An 18,103-nucleotide genomic window follows, 5' to 3' on the forward strand; every position below is an offset into this window, starting at 1 on the left:
CTAACAGACGGAGGGAGAGGGAGAGGAAGAAAGTGGTAAGGGAGCGTGGTCGGGGAGAGAGAGTTGGAGGTGGAGAGGGCAGGGGGAGAGGAAGGGAGCGTGGTCGGGGAGAGAGAGTTGGAGGTGGAGAGGGCAGGGGGGAGAGGAAGGGAGCGTGGTCGGGGAGAGAGAGTTGGAGGTGGAGAGGGCAGGGGGAGAGGAAGGGAGCGTGGTCGGGGAGAGAGAGTTGGAGGTGGAGAGGGCAGGGGGGAGAGGAAGGGAGCGTGGTCGGGGAGAGAGAGTTGGAGGTGGAGAGGGCAGGGGGGAGAGGAAGGGAGCGTGGTCGGGGAGAGAGAGTTGGAGGTGGAGAGGGCAGGGGGAGAGGAAGGGAGCGTGGAGCTGGTGCCAAAACATGAGGCAGTGGAATGGCATTTCTTCAGGAGGTAGAAAATAAAGCAGTGTTTCCTCCATCGCTCTGGGCCTGTCATGCGGCCCGCGATAAACAGACAATTACACCGTCAGGAGGAGAACCACTCCACTCGCCTGGGTCTGGTGTGTGTGTGAGAGAAGGAGGGTGTGTGTGTGTGTGTGAGAGAGAGAAGGAGGGAGGGTGTGTGTGTGTGGGCCTTGAGACGCACAGCCTGAGAGCAACGCCTTGGTGCTCGTCACCCCCAGACCGCTAAGTGTTTGTGTGTGTGTGAGTGAGTGTGAGTCTATGCATGGGTCTATGGACCTTCACCCTTACCAACACCCACGAAGGCAACAACACAACTGGCAGCAGAAAGATAAACATCTTTCATCCAGGGTGACGGGTGATTTCTTACCAGTTAGAATCACGGGGGGCATTTGGCCTCCGTTTAGTGACAATCTAACCTGGCACCTACCTGGTAGCTTTACATTTCAGGGCCAGTGTACAGCCAATCTGTTTCCAGTGTAAATGCAGTACCACTCATTGTGTATGACGGTTTAGCTCCCTGTGGGAATGCAGTCACAGTGTACATCCCAAATGGCACCCTATTCCATATTGTCTCTGGTCAAAAGAAGTGCACTACATAGGGGACTGGGTGTCATTTGGCACGCAACCCAGAGTAACTGGTCTCCATAACCATCTGATACAGACCAGAGCTTCCACTATTTATTCATTACAAAGACAGGAGCATCCATCCTGCTGAGCACCTGACAACAGTTCACCTAGTGTCTGTCTGTCTGTCTCTTTCCTGTCCGTCTCTTTCCTGTCCGTCTCTTATCCGTCTCTTTCCTGTCCGTCTCTTTCCTGTCCGTCTCTTTCCTGTCCGTCTCTTTCCTGTCCGTCTCTTATCCGTCTCTTTCCTGTCCGTCTATTTCCTGTCCGTCTCTTTCCTGTCCGTCTCTTTCCTGTCCGCCTTCCGTCCGTCTGCTGGATCGTAGCGGAGACTAAGGAGGAAACCAAATGTTTACTTCAGACCCTAAAAGCATCAATATAAAGATCAGAAACATACAGAGATGAGAGGAGGTTTAAACTCAGACTGACCACCCCCCAACACAGTCCACGACTCCCTCCTGGTCTGGGAGAGAGGTTCAGTCTCCATTAGACACACACCCCCCAACACAGTCCACGACTCCCTCCTGGTCTGGGAGAGAGGTTCAGTCTGGTCTAGTATACGGGTCAGGTAGACTTACGTGGCACGGTCACACTGAAGTGTTGGGGGTCAGAGATCAGCAGTTTCCTTTTCAGCTCATTCAGACCTACCCCTGTAGGACCTAGAGAGAGAGAGAGAGAGAGAGAGAGAGAGAGAGAGAGAGAGAGAGAGAGAGAGAGAGAGAGAGCAGGATGGAGAGAGAGAGCGTGAGAGAGAGAGAGAGAGAGAGCGCAAGAGAGAGAGAGAAGGATGGAGAGAGAGAGAGAGAAGGATGGAGAGAGAGGGAGAGAGAGAGAGAGGATGGAGAGAGCAGGATGGAGAGAGAGAGAGAGAGAGAGAGAGAGAGAGAGCGTGAGAGAGCGAGATAGAGCAGGATGGAGAGAGAAAGATGGAGAGAGAAAGAGTTAAAGCATCATTAAAGCAACATCAGTCATGCATTCATCACCGCCTCCCCATAATAAAGGTGGGCGAGATAGAGGCCGGGCCAGAGGAGCAAGGCAGTGTGGAGGCCAGGTCTGGTCCAGGATGGGACGCAGCAGAGCGGAATTGTTTCCATCCCATACGCCAATGAGAGACACTGATAAATGTGTGATGGTGTTTACAGACCCAGGCACACACACGTGCATACACACACAAACACACACACCTTGGCTAAGTCCATCCATGCTCGGAACCGAGAGGGCCAGACTGTGAATGTCACTGACTGAGACCTCTGTGCTCTCACTACTGTAAATATGACTGAGGTGTAGTGAGAGGAAGAGAAAAGGAGGAGAGGAGTCAGGGAGTGAGAGGAGGAGGGGAGTGAGGGAGTGAGAGGAGGAGGGGAGTGAGGGAGTGAGAGGGGGAGATGAGTGAGTGAGGGAGGAGCAGAGGAGTGAGGGAGTGGGAGGAGGAGAGGAGTGAGGAAGTGGGAGGAGGGGAGTGGAAGGAGATGAGTGAGGAAGTGGTGGAGGAGGAGATGAGTGAGGGAATGTGAAGAGGAGAAAAGGAGGAGAGGAGTGAGGGAGTGGGAGGAGGAGAGGAGTGAGGGAGTGGGAGGAGGAGAGGAGTGAGGGAGTGGGAGGAGGAGGGGAGTGAGGGAGTGGGAGGAGGAGGGGAGTGGGAGGAGATGAGTGAGGGAGTGGGAGGAGGAGCGGAGTGAGGGAGGAGGAGCGGAGTGAGGGAGTGGGAGGAGGAGGGGAGTGAGGGAGTGGTGGAGGAGATGAGTGAGGGAGTGGTGGAGGAGATGAGTGAGGGAGTGGTGGAGGAGGAGATGAGTGAGGGAGTGGGAGGAGGAGAGGAGTGAGGGAGTGGTGGAGGAGATGATTGAGGGAGTGGTGGAGGAGATGAGTGAGGGAGTGGGAGGAGGAGAGGAGTGAGGGAGTGGGAGGAGGAGATGAGTGAGGGAGTGGGAGGAGGAGATGAGTGAGGGAGTGGGAGGAGGAGTGAGGGAGTAGGAGGAGGAGAGGAGTGAGGGAATGGGAGGAGGAGATGAGAGGGAGGAGGAGAGGAGAGGGAGGAGGAGAAAATGAGGAGAGGAGTGAGGGAGTGGGAGGAGGAGAGGAGTGAGGGAGTGGGAGGAGGAGAGGAGTGAGGGAGTGGGAGGAGGAGATGAGTGAGGGAGTGGGAGGAGAAGAGGAGTGAGGGAGTGGGAGGAGGAGAGGAGTGAGGGAGTGGGAGGAGAAGAGGAGTGAGGGAGTGGGAGGAGGAGAGGAGTGAGGGAGTGGGAGGAGAAGAGGAGTGAGGGAGTGGGAGGAGAAGAGGAGTGAGGGAGTGGGAGGAGGAGAGGAGTGAGGGAGTGGGAGGAGGAGATGAGTGAGGGAGTGGGAGGAGAAGAGGAGTGAGGGAGTGGGAGGAGGAGAGGAGTGAGGGAGTGGGAGGAGAAGAGGAGTGAGGGAGTGGGAGGAGGAGATGAGTGAGGGAGTGGGAGGAGGAGAGGAGTGAGGGAGTGGGAGGAGAAGAGGAGTGAGGGAGTGGGAGGAGGAGATGAGTGAGGGAGTGGGAGGAGCGCAGCACCAACAGGCCTAAAGAGCACTTTGTTGTGTTTCCCTGAACAGCCTGAAAAATCAACAAGGATCCATCTCAGTGGGCAGCTGGGTTTTCCATCACATCTACTGGAGGGAGGGGGGAGAGGGATAGAGAGGGATAGAGAGGGAGGGGGGAGAGGGAGAGAGAGGGAGGGGGGAGAGGGAGAGAGAGGGAGGGGGGAGAGGGAGAAGTAATGCACTATTGATTTGTCTGCGGCTCCAGATCCTTGCAACTTTTCCAAAACACAAACGCTGGCGCTCCCTCCTCTCCCCTCTCCCAGGCTCTCTCCCCCACGTCTCCAGCCAGAAACCTATACTATATAACGTCAGCAGGAGTGACCAGGCTGATATATGAGGCTAATTCAAACTGACTTTGTATCGATGTCTTCAAGTAGTGTGGACAAGAATCAATTACGGAAGTACAAGGTTTCACGCCCCTGGTTCTAAAAGCGTTACAGCGGCAGGAAGCCCCACCGCTCCCTACAATCCGCCTGTAGAATGGCAAAAAGGCAGGGTTGATGAATTCCTGACATGCTTGTCTTTCTGGGCAGGAGCTAGGAATGCATCAGGCCCTATTGGAAATTCATTTTTGCAGGCAAATGTGTCTAGCAGGCCGCCATCTAAAACAAATGGACAATGAGTTGACTCAGTGATGTGGAGGAGTTGGGAAAAGAGGGAGGTTTGGGTTATAAGCAGAGGTTGAACACAAATGCTGTACTGTTAGACATTAGTCATCCTGTCTGTCTGTCTGTCTGTCTGTCTGTCTGTCTGTCTGTCTGTCTGTCTGTCTGTCTGTCTGTCTGTCTGTCTGTCTGTCTGTCTGTCTGTCTGTCTGTCTGTCTGTCTGATCTGGTGTGTTCACCTTTCACCTCCTGTCCGTCCTTCCAGAGAGATTTTAAGCTGCTCTGATAAACAGGTGTGAACAAAGACTGCCTTTAAGTGTGTGTGTGTGTGTGTGTGTGTGTGTGTGTGTGTGTGTGTGTGTGTGTGTGTGTGTGTGTGTGTGTGTGTGTGTGTGTGTATGAGTGAGATAGTAAGAGAGTGAGAGAGAGCAGTGTGTCTTCCAGAAGGATAAAGTCTTTCTCCAAGACATGGACACACGCGCGCGTGCCATTTGAGACAGCCCTACAGCAGGTTAGCGCTCGGCCACACATGTCCTCTCCGTCACATGGTCCCTGTAAGTGATAAAAGCTGTTTCCTCAGCACATTCAGCGTCCTCCATTCTCCATGTTAAAAAAGACCCCCAAAAATGTGGGGAAAAAGCTATGGACTTAAAGCGCGGGGCTGCTGGGCCCTAGCGAACTGCGGTCGCCGTCTCACATAAACAGCACATGGCCGCGTGCAGACAGCAATCAATCTTTCAGGAGAGTTTTCTGAGAACAAGTCCAAACGGGGTCTTGACCCCCTCCTCCGTGTTGATTTATTAAGATCAGGAAACGGATTTCACTTTTAAAATGTGTTTCGAGAGACCACAAGGAATGTGACGGTGCTGTTTAAAGAAGGACGAGCGTGTCCGCGGTGCTCTGGCGTGTTGTTATAGGTGTTAAAGGCGCTGGAGCGGAGTAATACAGGCCTTTTTTGAAGCGTCTCTCAGCACAGCGGTAACATCAAGACAGAGGAGCAGGCTGCTCCCAGCCACAAGTCTAGTGGGGCGTCCTAAATGGCACCCTATTCCCTTTATAGTGCATTACTTTACACCAGGCACCATAGGGAATAGTTTCTAGTTCAAGCACGTTGTTTGTCGGGGAGCAGAGCGGAGCGGCCGTTCCAGTGGTTGTTGGCCCTTCTTCCCGGCGGCGTCAGGCCCCGCCACGAGTACCTCGCCGTGGGATGACAAACGGCTCACGCTCCCTTACACTTTTACAGCTCTCATTAAACTATTCTCACCTTCTACATCACTCCCTCGCCAGCAGGCGCTCTCTCGGTCTCGCTCTTTCTCTGCCTGTGTCCGTAATGTCACACTATGCCCTATATAGTGCTACTGGGCACTGGTCAAAAGTAGTGCACTACAGAGGGAAGGGAATAAGGTGCCATTTGGGACCCAGCCTCTCACTACCTCTGCGTCTGATGTACGGTGGAGGACAACACACGGTGCTGCCTGTGAGGCCTGTATAACCTGGTGTAAAGAACACACTGGGGTGGCACGTTCTGAACTAGCAGAAACAAAAAGGCTATTGTGCATTGTTTGTTTTTAACAATCTCCAATACAATGTTGACCTTATAAAACAAAACGGCACCATAAAAAAACATATTTCTTTGCAACTGTTTCTGAATTATACTTGATTGGTATAGTGTATTGTGTTGTATTGAGTCTCCCTCTCTCCCTCTCTCCTCTGGGAGGGAGCGCGGTGTGGTGGGTCGGTGCTCTTGCCCTCCTCTCCTCAGGCAGGTTGCAGTGCCAGTAAAAGTGTCAGACTGCATTACTGCCCTCATTAGAGAAACAGCCTTTAATATCTGGAGCTTAATAACTTCCAGGCCAAACGCAGAGCACATCACATAGAGTTAGAGCTGAGAGGGAGAGGAGGGGCGATGTGGACGGTCCTATCCAACCTCCACCACCCAGCCAGCCAGACAGTTCTAGGGTAACTTCAGCCTCCTCCAAGCAGACCTTAACCCTGCTCTGTTTAGTCCAACAAGGCTCTGATAACAACTATATGTGGAACACTATCCTAAGGCCATTCCACCCTACTACGAACCATGTCTGAAAACTAATACAAATGTATAAAAACAGATCAACATATTGTTTCATCTTTTGAAATCCAACCCGTCTGTCGTCCACATTCATTCTAATAAGAGTAAGGAGAGTATAGGGTCTACTTTGTTCAGTGGAGATCATTCTTAGATTCCTTTTCATCCACGTAGATGGATAAACAACTAGAGGGACGTTGGACTCATCTTTCTTGTGAGTGTATGTGTGAGTGTATGTGTGAGTGTATGTGGTGAGGGTGTATGTGTGAGTGTATGTGTGTGTATGTGTGTGTATGTGTGTGTGCGTGTGAGTGTATGTGAGTGTACGTGTGAGTGTATGTTAGTGTATGTGAGTGTACGTGTGAGTGTATGTGAGTGTATGTGTGTGTGCGTGTGAGTGTATGTGTGTGTGCGTGTGAGTGTATGTGTGTGTACGTGTGTGTGTATGTGTGTGTGCGTGTGAGTGTATGTGAGTGTACGTGTTAGTGTATGTGAGTGTACGTGTGAGTGTATGTGAGTGTATGTGTGTGTATGTTTGTGTGTGTATGTGTGTGTGTGTGTGAGTGTATGTGAGTGTATGTGTGTGTATGTTTGTGTGTGTATGTGTGTGTGTGTGTGAGTGGAGTGGAAAGAGGAGTGAGGAAAGGGGGCCAAGGCAAAGCACAGGACGCCTGGTCCTCTTTGGAGGATCTACACACCTACTTGACTTTCTCCTGAACCACTAGGTGTCTGACGTTTACAATGGAGAGAGAGATGGTGGGAGGCAGAGGGAGAGAGGAGAAAGAGATGGTGGGAGGGAGAGGGAGAAAGGAGAAAGATGGTGGGAGGCAGAGGGAGAGAGGAGAAAGAGATGGTAGGAGGGAGAGGAGAAAGAGATGGTGGGTGGGAGAGGGAGAGAGGAGAAAGAGATGGTGGGAGGGAGAGGGAGAGAGGAGAAAGAGATGGTGGGAGGGAGAGGGAGAGAGGAGAAAGAGATGGTGGGAGGGAGAGGGAGAGAGGAGAAAGAGATGGCGGGAGGGAGAGGGAGAGAGGAGAAAGAGATGGCGGGAGAGAGAGGGAGAGAGGAGAAAGAGATGGTGGGAGGGAGAGGGAGAGAGGAGAAAGAGATGGTGGGAGGGAGAGGGAGAGAGGAGAAAGAGATGGCGGGAGGGAGAGGGAGAGAGGAGAAAGAGATGGCGGGAGAGAGAGGGAGAGAGGAGAAAGAGATGCTGGGAGGGAGAGAGAGGAGAAAGAGATGGTGGGAGGGAGAGGGAGAGAGGAGAAAGAGATGGCGGGAGGCAGAGGGAGAGAGGAGAAAGAGATGGCGGGAGGCAGAGGGAGAGAGGAGAAAGAGATGGTGGGAGGCAGAGGGAGAGAGGAGAAAGAGATGGTGGGAGGCAGAGGGAGAGAGGAGAAAGAGATGGTGGGAGGGAGAGGGAGAGAGGAGAAAGAGATGGCTGGGAGGCAGAGGGAGAGAAGAGAAAGAGATGGTGGGAGGGAGAGGGAGAGAGGAGAAAGAGATGGTGGGAGGGAGAGGGAGAGAGGAGAAAGAGATGGTGGGAGGGAGAGGGAGAGAGGAGAAAGAGATGGTGGGAGGCAGAGGGAGAGAGGAGAAAGAGATGGTGGGAGGCAAAGGGAGAGAGGAGAAAGAGATGGTGGGAGGGAGAGGGAGAGAGGAGAAAGAGATGGCGGGAGGCAGAGGGAGAGAGGAGAAAGAGATGGCGGGAGGCAGAGGGAGAGAGGAGAAAGAGATGGTGGGAGGCAGAGGGAGAGAGGAGAAAGAGATGGTGGGAGGCAAAGGGAGAGAGGAGAAAGAGATGCTGGGAGGGAGAGGGAGAGAGGAGAAAGAGATGGCGGGAGGCAGAGGGAGAGAGGAGAAAGAGATGGTGGGAGGGAGAGGGAGAGAGGAGAAAGAGATGGTGGGAGGGAGAGGGAGAGAGGAGAAAGAGATGGTGGGAGGGAGAGGGAGAGAGGAGAAAGAGATGGTAGGAGGGAGAGGGAGAGAGGAGAAAGAGATGCTGGGAGGAGAGGGAGAGAAGAGAAAGAGATGGTGGGAGGGAGGGAGAGAAGAGAAGAGATGGTGGGAGGGAGAGGGAGAGAGGAGAAAGAGATGGTAGGAGGGAGAGAGGAGAAAGAGATGCTGGGAGGGAGAGGGAGAGAGGAGAAAGAGATGGTAGGAGGGAGAGAGGAGAAAGAGATGGTAGGAGGGAGAGGGAGAGAGGAGAAAGAGATGGTGGGAGGGAGAGGGAGAGAGGAGAAAGAGATGGTGGGAGGCAGAGGAGAAAGAGATGGTGGGAGGGAGAGGGAGAGAGGAGAAAGAGATGGTAGGAGGGAGAGGAGAAAGAGATGGTGGGTGGGAGAGGGAGAGAGGAGAGAGGAGAAAGAGATGGTAGGAGGGAGAGGGAGAGAGGAGAAAGAGATGGTGGGAGGGAGAGAGGAGAAAGAGATGGCGGGAGGGAGAGGAGAAAGAGATGGTGGGAGGGAGAGGGAGAGAGAGATGCTGGGAGGGAGAGGGAGAGAGGAGAAAGAGATGCTGGGAGGGAGAGAGAGGAGAAAGAGATGCTGGGAGGCAGAGGGAGAGAAGAGAAAGAGATGGTGGGAGGCAGAGGGAGAGAGGAGAAAGAGATGGTGGGAGGGGGAGGGAGAGAGGAGAAAGAGATGGTGGGAGGCAAAGGGAGAGAGGAGAAAGAGATGGTAGGAGGGAGAGGAGAAAGAGATGGTGGGTGGGAGAGGGAGAGAGGAGAAAGAGATGGTGGGAGGGAGAGGGAGAGAGGAGAAAGAGATGGTAGGAGGGAGAGGGAGAGAGGAGAAAGAGATGGTAGGAGGGAGAGGGAGAGAGGAGAAAGAGATGGTAGGAGGGAGAGAGGAGAAAGAGATGGTAGGAGGGAGAGGGAGAGAGGAGAAAGAGATGCTGGGAGGGAGAGCGAGAGAGAGGAGAGAAAGGGATGGCGTGAGAGAGAGCGAGGAGAGAGATATGGTGGGAGGGAGAGTGAGAGAGAAGAGATAAAGAGATGGCGGGAGAGCGAGAGAGAAAAATAAGTCCACATAATAAGAAAAAGTGAGAACTCCAGAGAGAAAAAGAAAACATAAAACAGATCTTTCCTTGGCCTTTCTCTTCATTAGGTGTGAAATTGTCCATAGGTTGTCATCCAAATTACAGAAGTAAATTGAAAATATTTACATTAGCGTGACAGAGGAGGGGTTATGTGCATTGTAGAGAGAGAGGCAGGCCGTGGCGTATGCTGGTTTGCACAGCCTGACATGCTGCCTGGCAAGAAAATGGGCTAGCTAATTAGCAACACGCTATGATGAAGTCCATACCCCTGCGTTTCACCGTAGCAAGGCCTGGTCAATCATGCTGAAACAGACGTACTGCAACACAAGCCTCACTTTCTCTTTTCTTAATAACAGCATTAAATAGAAAGCCAGCGATATCGGCAGAATGAAGAATGATTCATACGCAGCTGCACCGATCAGTAGCACTGCTAACCTTGAGAAGAAAAAGCAGCGTGTGAGGAATACATTCATTATTCGTGTCATTTGCAATAATAGTTCCAATATTTATATTCAGGTTTTAATTCTGGTGCACCTGGGCTTAACGGTATTGTTCCACCATTCGTTGGCACAATGCTTTTCTCTAAACTACACAAGAAGGAAGAAAAACAAAGCTAACTTCACTTCATAAGCCTTCTGGAGGACTTTGTAATACCAGCCTTAAAAGGCAAGTGTTAACAATTCTGTCAAGTAAAAAAAGGAACATTTACAGCTGAGCAAGGTACTGTTAATGAAAAGCACTAAATATGAAGGAATCCTCAGCCCGCCAGCCCTGTGCTGTCATAATCCACCAGGGCTTTAAAAGTTAAGGGGGCTTGCGTGTGGGCGGGAGCATGTTTCTGGGTTACGACTGTGTGAGGGCAAGGCTGAGCCACCTCCAGGCCTGGAACTCTGACTGACTGGAGCGCCACACGCTCTCTCTATGGAGAAACCAGTTTTAGACTTAAACGATGGCCTCTGCCTTGCCAAGACCAACAGCTCAGCAATCCCCAGTGTCCCATGGTGGCAGTAGTTAGTTACTCACCGACTACGACAGCAGCTTGGTCCAGCTCTACCATGGTGTGTGTGTGTGTGTGTGTGTTACTCACCGACGAGGACCACCAGCCTGTGCTTGGCCCCGCTCTGCCTGCGGTGGGGAGTCACCTCCTCGTAGGTGGCCACGTCAGCCATGTCGTACTGCTCACTCTTCTTACACTCATACATGGACTTGTTGGTCTTCTTGTCTCGCCTGCTGAGGCGGAAGCTCCGGCGAAAACCAGCTACAAATCAGAGAGCGAGAAGAGAGAGAGAGAGAGAGAGGAGAGAAAAGGAGGGCGAGAAAGTTGAGTCACTGTAAGGGGTAAAGTTGACAGTGTAAACAGTACGTACAAGTCAATTTGCATCTGCACAAGATGCCTGCAGATGCACATTTACAAGCATTTCAATATCTATCAGGTCTGGCTTTATGTGGAGCAGGCCTTCATATGGAACATATTGACAGTGATATCTGTGCAGTAGGTAGGACTAGTGAACACTAAGCCAAACGATTTCCCTGGGCCCTGTCAAAGCTATTGCACTATATAGAGGATAGGTTGCTATTTGAGATGCACGTAGATCCAGGGAAAGCGTTTGGTCGGTGAGTAACAGCTCATAAGGTTCATATGTAATGTCGTCTTAACACTTTTGTCTTCTAGAGACCATAAAAACATTATTGCCACGTTGCCATGCATTTCTCCTCCCAGCCTCAGTTTATGTCATCTAGCTACCTCTTACGTAATTTCTCTCTTTATGTTACAGGACGAGTCTCAATTGGCACCCTATTCCCAATGTAGTGCACTACTTTTGCCCAGAGCCCTATAGGCCCTGGTCAAAAGTAGTGCAGTATATAGAGAATAGGTTTCCATTTGGGATGCAACCATAGATGTGATTCATATGAGCCTTTTGAACCTGAATGGTCCGTTTTAAGCACATTGACCTCTGACCTCCTGTAGAGGGGAACAGGAGGTAAAGAGAGAACCAAAAATGGCAGGTGGGAAGGATGAGTGAAGGCCACTGGCATTTTATCATGTAACTTACTGCTGCTATGTGAACTTACTGGTAGTTGCTCCATGCTTGTCCAGATGACACAAGTACCAGTCAAGCGTTTCTCATTCTTCCCAGACTACTTTGGTGCTGTAGGTGGTGTGTGTGTGTGTGTGTAAAGAAGTAGGTGTGGTGGTTGCATTCCATGGACATGCAGCGCACGATAAACCAATCAAACATGACAACCGTCATAAATTGAGCCAAACAAATGGTCTGGTTTGAATGCACTACTGCAGTACCAAACAGAGACAAACACTCCCCTAATTTGAAGAGCACAGTTTTATGACAGACAGTTAAACCAAAATCCGCAAAGCGAGGACCGAGGACACTTCGCTAATATCCCGTTCCTGCACACAGCAGAAGGGTTCTCTCTCTCTCTGTTCCTTTTAAACAGTGATGAATGAACCCAGCGTTATGAAACAAGATGGCCAAGATTAAGGCAGCATTAAAATGATACACTGGAGAGAGAGAAGCCCTGATCCAATCCTTTAATACTTTCCACAACATGGAGAAACCGCGAGGCGAGCGGCAGGCGATGTGTGCAGATGTGCCATGAGAAAGAGAGAGAGCATAGCTACGGTCTCGGGAGTTTGTTCTTTTCCAAACAGTCACTTAATAAGGGACAGGAGATGGAGACCTACGCTGTGTAAGAAATGAAACACGTCAAACATACAGCTACAATAACCCATGTGTGTATGGCTAAGGTATTAAGGCATGCCACAATGTGTGTGTGTGTGTGAGAGAGAGAGAATGTATTTGTGTATGTTTCTGAGTGTGTGTGTGTGAGAGAGAATGTGTGTGTGTGTGAGAGAAAGAATTTGTGTATGTTTCTGAGTGTGTGTGAGAGAGGTGTGTGTGTGTGTGTGTGTGTGTGTGTGTGTGAGTGAGTGAGTGAGTGAGTGAGTGAGAGTGAGAGAGAGAGAGAGAGAGAGAGTGAGAGAACGTGTTTGTGTGTGTGTCTGAGTACGTATGTGAACCCTAGCGTTGGGATATTGTGTTACAGCTAACGTTCAGGGCAGACTCTGTTCCACTGCGGGCAGGACAGCACGTTCTGGGTTAGCACTGTGTTGTCTGTACCACTTCTCCTGTGGCGTATCCTTCTCATTCAACACCCCCACTGCTCTGACCGAACACCAGCCAGAAAGAACTAGCCGCCTGCTCGCCACAGTGGAAAGGACGCACTGAATAGAATACGCTGCTGCTAGCAACATTACTGTAACAGCAAGCCATGCACAATGTCATCATTATTACATTTTTACATTTTAGTCATTTAGCAGACGCTCTTATCCAGAGCGACTTACAAATTGGTGCATTCACCTATAATATCCAGTGGAACAACCACTTTACAATAGTGCATCTAAATCTTTTAAGGGGGGGGGGGGGGGTAGAAAGATTACTTTATCCTATCCTAGGTATTCCTTAAAGAGGTGGGGTTTCAGGTGTCTCCGGAAGGTGGTGATTGACTCCGCTGTCCTGGCGTCGTGAGGGAGCTTGTTCCACCATTGGGGTGCCAACATCATAGCAGTGCTATTATTAAGTCATTGCAGGGTGGATAATATTAACTAAGGTTGTCCTGTTGGGCCCTGGTCAAAAATAGTGCACTATATAGGAAATAGGGTCTTGGACATTCCAGGGCAGGTTCCGCCACCCCTCTGGATCGCTCTAATACTGTGGTCTGATTAGCGTGATGCTGCAGTACGGGTTGTTCCATTCGATTAGGGGGCCTTTCGGGGCCCAGAAAGCGCCAGCATTTCATTGGCTCTGTCAGAGGGAATCTCTTTGTTTTCCTTCAGGGAGGCAGGTGCACGGCGTTTCATTACCAGGCTCAGCTGCAGCCAGTCAATACACAGCTCTGTTCCTGTTGTTGAAGGCCCTCCGTAATCCCGGGCCCTTCAAAATCACTTCAACCCTTCTAGACAGCTCCATCCAAATAACCGAAAATAACTAACCCCCAACTCCTCTACTCGAGGATAAAGACAAATCAATCAAAGGAGCGAGACAAAACGCACGCACAGCGAGCATCATCATCTCCATGGAGACGGGCTGGAAATGTATTCAACCCGAATTAAATCAATTAATGACTCAACCTTTCTGGTCTGGACCCAGACCCGCGTCTCGTTGTTATGTCTGTGTGTTACTGTTACAGTACAGAGGGGTTGTGTTACCGTTAGAGCAGGGAAGTGTGTCTGTGTGTGTGGTTGGTCTGTGTGTTACTGTTACAGTACAGAGGGGTTGTGTTACTGTTAGAGCAGGGAAGTGTGTCTGTGTGTGTGGTTGGTCTGTGTGTTACTGTTACAGTGCAGAGGGGTTGTGTTACTGTTAGAGCAGGGAAGTGTGTCTGTGTGTGTGGTTGGTCTGTGTGTTACTGTTACAGTACAGAGGGGTTGTGTTACTGTTAGAGCAGGGAAGTGTGTCTGTGTGTGTGGCTGGTCTGTGTTACTGTACAGTTCTGATTAACAGTCGGGTTTCCAATAGCTATGGCCAATAGAAGGCATGCTGGTAAATTAGGAATGTTAGCTATGCATGCCTAATTATGATGGGGTCGAGCTAAAAAGACTGTGGTTTTAACTCATTGTTCAGCTGGCTCCTAACCCTTGACCCTGGATGTAATCGTACTCTCTTGTATCCCCCTACCGTGACAAAGAGTTTGGATATGGAGACATTTTCCTTGCTCAGGACACACACACACACACACACACACACACGTTTCAATGGCGCGCACTTGACCGTGACTGGATAATTGCCAGTAGCCCCTACTGCTGTAAGACACACACAATAACGTGTAGAACGAACTCAAAGCCTTCCATTCCAAGAGAAACTCCAACAGAAAAATAACAAGGGGCATATCGAGCCACAGAGTAAACAGTAGAAGACACATGCTGCCACTGCACACACAACTGCCTGGAAGTTGCCAGTGTGCTCCTGCAAGCCCGTTTTCCAGTGCGATAATATCTAACAGCCGTGGTGTAGGAGATTCAGCACCCAGGGGCCTTCACAAACAGGGAATTCTAAACTGCCCACTGTTCTGTGCTGATGCTAACATCCTGTGAAACATTGCTGCGGTGTCTGTAAAAGAAACGGTGCAAAACTGTTGAAACAAAAAAAGAAGAGACATTTTATGTACGCAAAAACACACACACATAGATTTATTCTGTAGAAAGTAAACGGAGACAACGTGACCATTAAGACGCCAACACAAAATACATTTAAATTGCGGTCATTTTCTCCAAATCAGACGAGATGAGAGGAGTGAAGATAGGCAGGCAGAGAAACCACCTGCTGTATTGTGGAGCCGACCTTTGTGTGTGTGTGTGTGTGTGTGTGTGTGTGTGTGTGTGTGTGTGTGTGTGTGTGTGTTGAATTGTGGGATCCGGCCTAAGCCTGTTGCAGTCAATGTCTTGTTTAAATTCTGGGGTGGAATGGTAATAATTGTGTGTCTAATCACATATGACTGGAAGACCGGCGTTCATCCCCACCGTCTCCCCCACCGTCTCCCCCACCTACCCATCTCCACTCTGATTTCCTAACTATTTAGATAAAGTGTACAAATTTCTTTAAAAAAAAAGAAGATGGCTCCCATCTGAGCCTGGAGTTTCTAACTGCAGTAGAAGAAGCGCTGACAGACATTGTGCATATTCCAAATGGCACACTATTCCCTATTATAGTGCACTACTTTTGTCCAGAGGCCTATGGCCCTGGTCAAAAGTAGTGCACCACAAAGGGAGCCATTTGGGATGCATGCACAGTGCCATCCTGGCCCAGCAGAACAAGCCCTCAGTATGAAGACTAACAGAGATGACAACTGGTGAATTATCTCTCCATGGCAACTCTAGATTAAGAGAGTATTACCATTACACCCTAGCCCCATATGTGCGGTTTATGGCTGACACACACACACACACACACACACACACACACACACACACACACACACACACACACACACACACACACACACACACACACACACACACACACACACACACACACACACGGTGTGGTTTATCACTGCAACACTTAGTGCTGGAAGTGGCCACAGAATGTGGGAGGCATTACTGAGTACCTCCTTTCAGTCATTATGTGATGGTGCTCATTACAGCTCCTCGTCTGTTCAAGTCTATGTCAGAGACACGCTCGACAGGCAGGCCGGGGTAGAGGAGGATGGCTCTACTGCATGTCCCAGTGTGTGTGAAGAAGGATCTCCAGTTTCCACACTCTCTGCCATACTCCCTCCCACCACAGAACAATGCCCCTACAACAACAAGGACAAATACCAACTACTGTAAATTCTCCACAAATACCCTGACTAATTCTTCCTGGTTAAATAACTCAGTCAGGTACCCGCCTGTTCACTACAGCGTGTTATTTATGTCCGTCCATTGTGAGTTGAGAGGTGGACCAAAAGACTGAAGAGAACCAAGGAGGATGGTTCCTGAGGAATGACACGCAATAAAAAGAACAGGAAAAACAGCAACAATGTGGGCCAACACTGTAGCAGTGACGCCTCGGGAAAAGTAAAACCTTTTCCCTGCTCTCCCTTTTTCCACCAACAGCTGGGTTCAAATAGGCCTCTGGTCTCTCACGCTGTGTGGCGTGTCTTAGTCCCGCTATGCAGTGGTGTGTGTGTGGGGGGGGACCTGTCCAGACAGATAGACAGGCGTGTGGCCTTCAACGCCCCTCCATGTAAACCCATCTGTGAAAGGCATTATAGGAATCGTGGCTTCCGGACCAGGGATCAGGCCTGCCCGCGTCACGGAAGTACCTGGCTCACAGGCTGACCACATGGACGGTCACTGTACTGACGAGGAAAAGCATATAGCTCTGGGGGGAACAAGGGATCTTTAACAGGTGGAGAGGGTTCTCCCGATGTGGCATGTGGTATCCGTATCTCACTGCTAGTCCTTCAAACCTCCTACCTCTAGCTCAGAGGAGGCTGTTGAGGGGAGGACGGCTCATAATAATGGCCGGAAAGGAGCCAATGGAACGGTATCAAACACCTGGGAACCATGGGAACCACGTGTTTGACCCCATTCCACCAATTCTGCTCCAGCCATTACCACGAGCCCGTCCCTCCCCAATTAATGTGCCACCAACCTCCTGTGCTCTAGCTTTATGGGTAATGGCATTCCCTGTTGTGAGGGGACAGGAAGGCATCCTGGTTAAACCAGACTGAACACCGCGTTTGAAGTGAATGGTAAAAAACATTGCTCTGAGGGGAACAAGGAATATTTAACTGGAGGAGAACGTTTCATACCGACCTACAGTATGTGCTATCTACTGTAACGGCTGTCCTTCAAACCTCCAACCCTGTTGCTGAAGCCCTCCCTTATGGGTCACTGGGTTTCCTGTTGAGAAAGGAAAGACAGGTAGCCATTGTTTTAAGCAGTGTTCACTCTGGTCTAACCAGGCAGTATACAGAGAGAGAGAGAGAGAGAGTTAAACATTATTTGATGATTAAAAAAGCCTTTTAGGCTGTCTGTGATGTTTGAAATATGTACTGAGAGCGTTTGAGTCCACCGTGGTGAACTCATTACAGTGTTATCTGGGGGGGAACAGAAACACACTCTGGGGCTAGTGTACTTTCCATGGGCTTACTACAGTATGCTTGCTCCAGCATGTGGAAAGTGGTACTCCAACCCAAGTGTTACAGGCTTATACAGTGGAATAGTGCTCAAGTCCCTTGGCTGAGCGATGTGGGTTTGTGTCGAGCGCTATTTGTTTTTCCCCTCCGTCTTATCCCAGAGCTCTTTAGGACTCAGGAATGTCTAGTCTGAACAGAAAACCATGCCTAATTTGTCGTCGCTTTAAAAAATGTATCCGTTTGAAAAAAAAAACCACAAACACACATCTCAATCTAGCTGTTGTCTTCCGCTGCATTTACGCAAAGCGGCCTGGGCTCTCTCTGGTACTGTGTGTACTGGATGTGTCTGGGCTCTCTCTGGTGCTGTGTGTACTGGATGAGTCAGGGCTCTCTCTGGTGCTGTGTGTACTGGATGTGTCTGGGCTCTCTCTGGTGCTGTGTGTACTGGATGTGTCAGGGCTCTCTCTGGTACTGTGTGTACTGGATGTGTCTGGGCTCTCTCTGGTGCTGTGTGTACTGGATGAGTCAGGGCTCTCTCTGGTGCTGTGTGTACTGGATGTGTCTGGGCTCTCTCTGGTGCTGTGTGTACTGGATGTGTCAGGGCTCTCTCTGGTGCTGTGTGTACTGGATGTGTCAGGGCTCTCTCTGGTGCTGTGTGTACTGGATGTGTCTGGGCTCTCTCTGGTGCTGTGTGTACTGGATGTGTCTGGGCTCTCTCTGGTGCTGTGTGTACTGGATGTGTCCGGGGGCTCTCTCTGGTGCTGTGTGTACTGGATGTGTCTGGGGGCTCTCTCTGGTGCTGTGTGTACTGGATGTGTCTGGGCTCTCTCTGGTGCTGTGTGTAGTGGATGTGTCAGGGCTCTCTCTGGTGCTGTGTGTACTGGATGTGTCTGGGCTCTCTCTGGTGCTGTGTGTACTGGATGTGTCTGGGCTCTCTCTGGTGCTGTGTGTACTGGATGTGTCTGGGCTCTCTCAGCACAGCTAGTGAGTTGGGGGCTGGGAGTGCCAAGAACACTTTCCCGTTTTCCTCATCAATCAGCCAGCCCACTCAGACAACAGGGATGCTAGACAACAAACCCAGTGCGAGGGGAGATGCCAAAGTCCACATCCCATCTGGCACCCCATCACTATATATG

The 18,103-nt window shown here is 50.6% G+C and overlaps 1 protein-coding gene across 1 annotated transcript in view; it reads right to left on the reverse strand.

Moving 5' to 3' along the window:
- Window positions 1-18,103, reverse strand: part of mpp7a (MAGUK p55 scaffold protein 7a) — a 331,927-nt gene that overhangs the window by 17,487 nt on the left and 296,337 nt on the right. The window contains exons 13-14 of the mRNA XM_082965658.1: window positions 10,414-10,584; window positions 1,639-1,719 (exon numbers count right to left, since the gene is read on the reverse strand). Of these exons, the coding sequence (XP_082821784.1) occupies window positions 1,639-1,719; window positions 10,414-10,584 (252 nt within the window). The remainder of the gene's footprint in view (window positions 1-1,638; window positions 1,720-10,413; window positions 10,585-18,103) is intronic.

This window comes from Salmo salar, chromosome 19 (genome assembly GCF_965601325.2).
Source record: "Salmo salar chromosome 19, fSalSal1, whole genome shotgun sequence".
Lineage (NCBI taxonomy): Eukaryota > Metazoa > Chordata > Actinopteri > Salmoniformes > Salmonidae > Salmo > Salmo salar.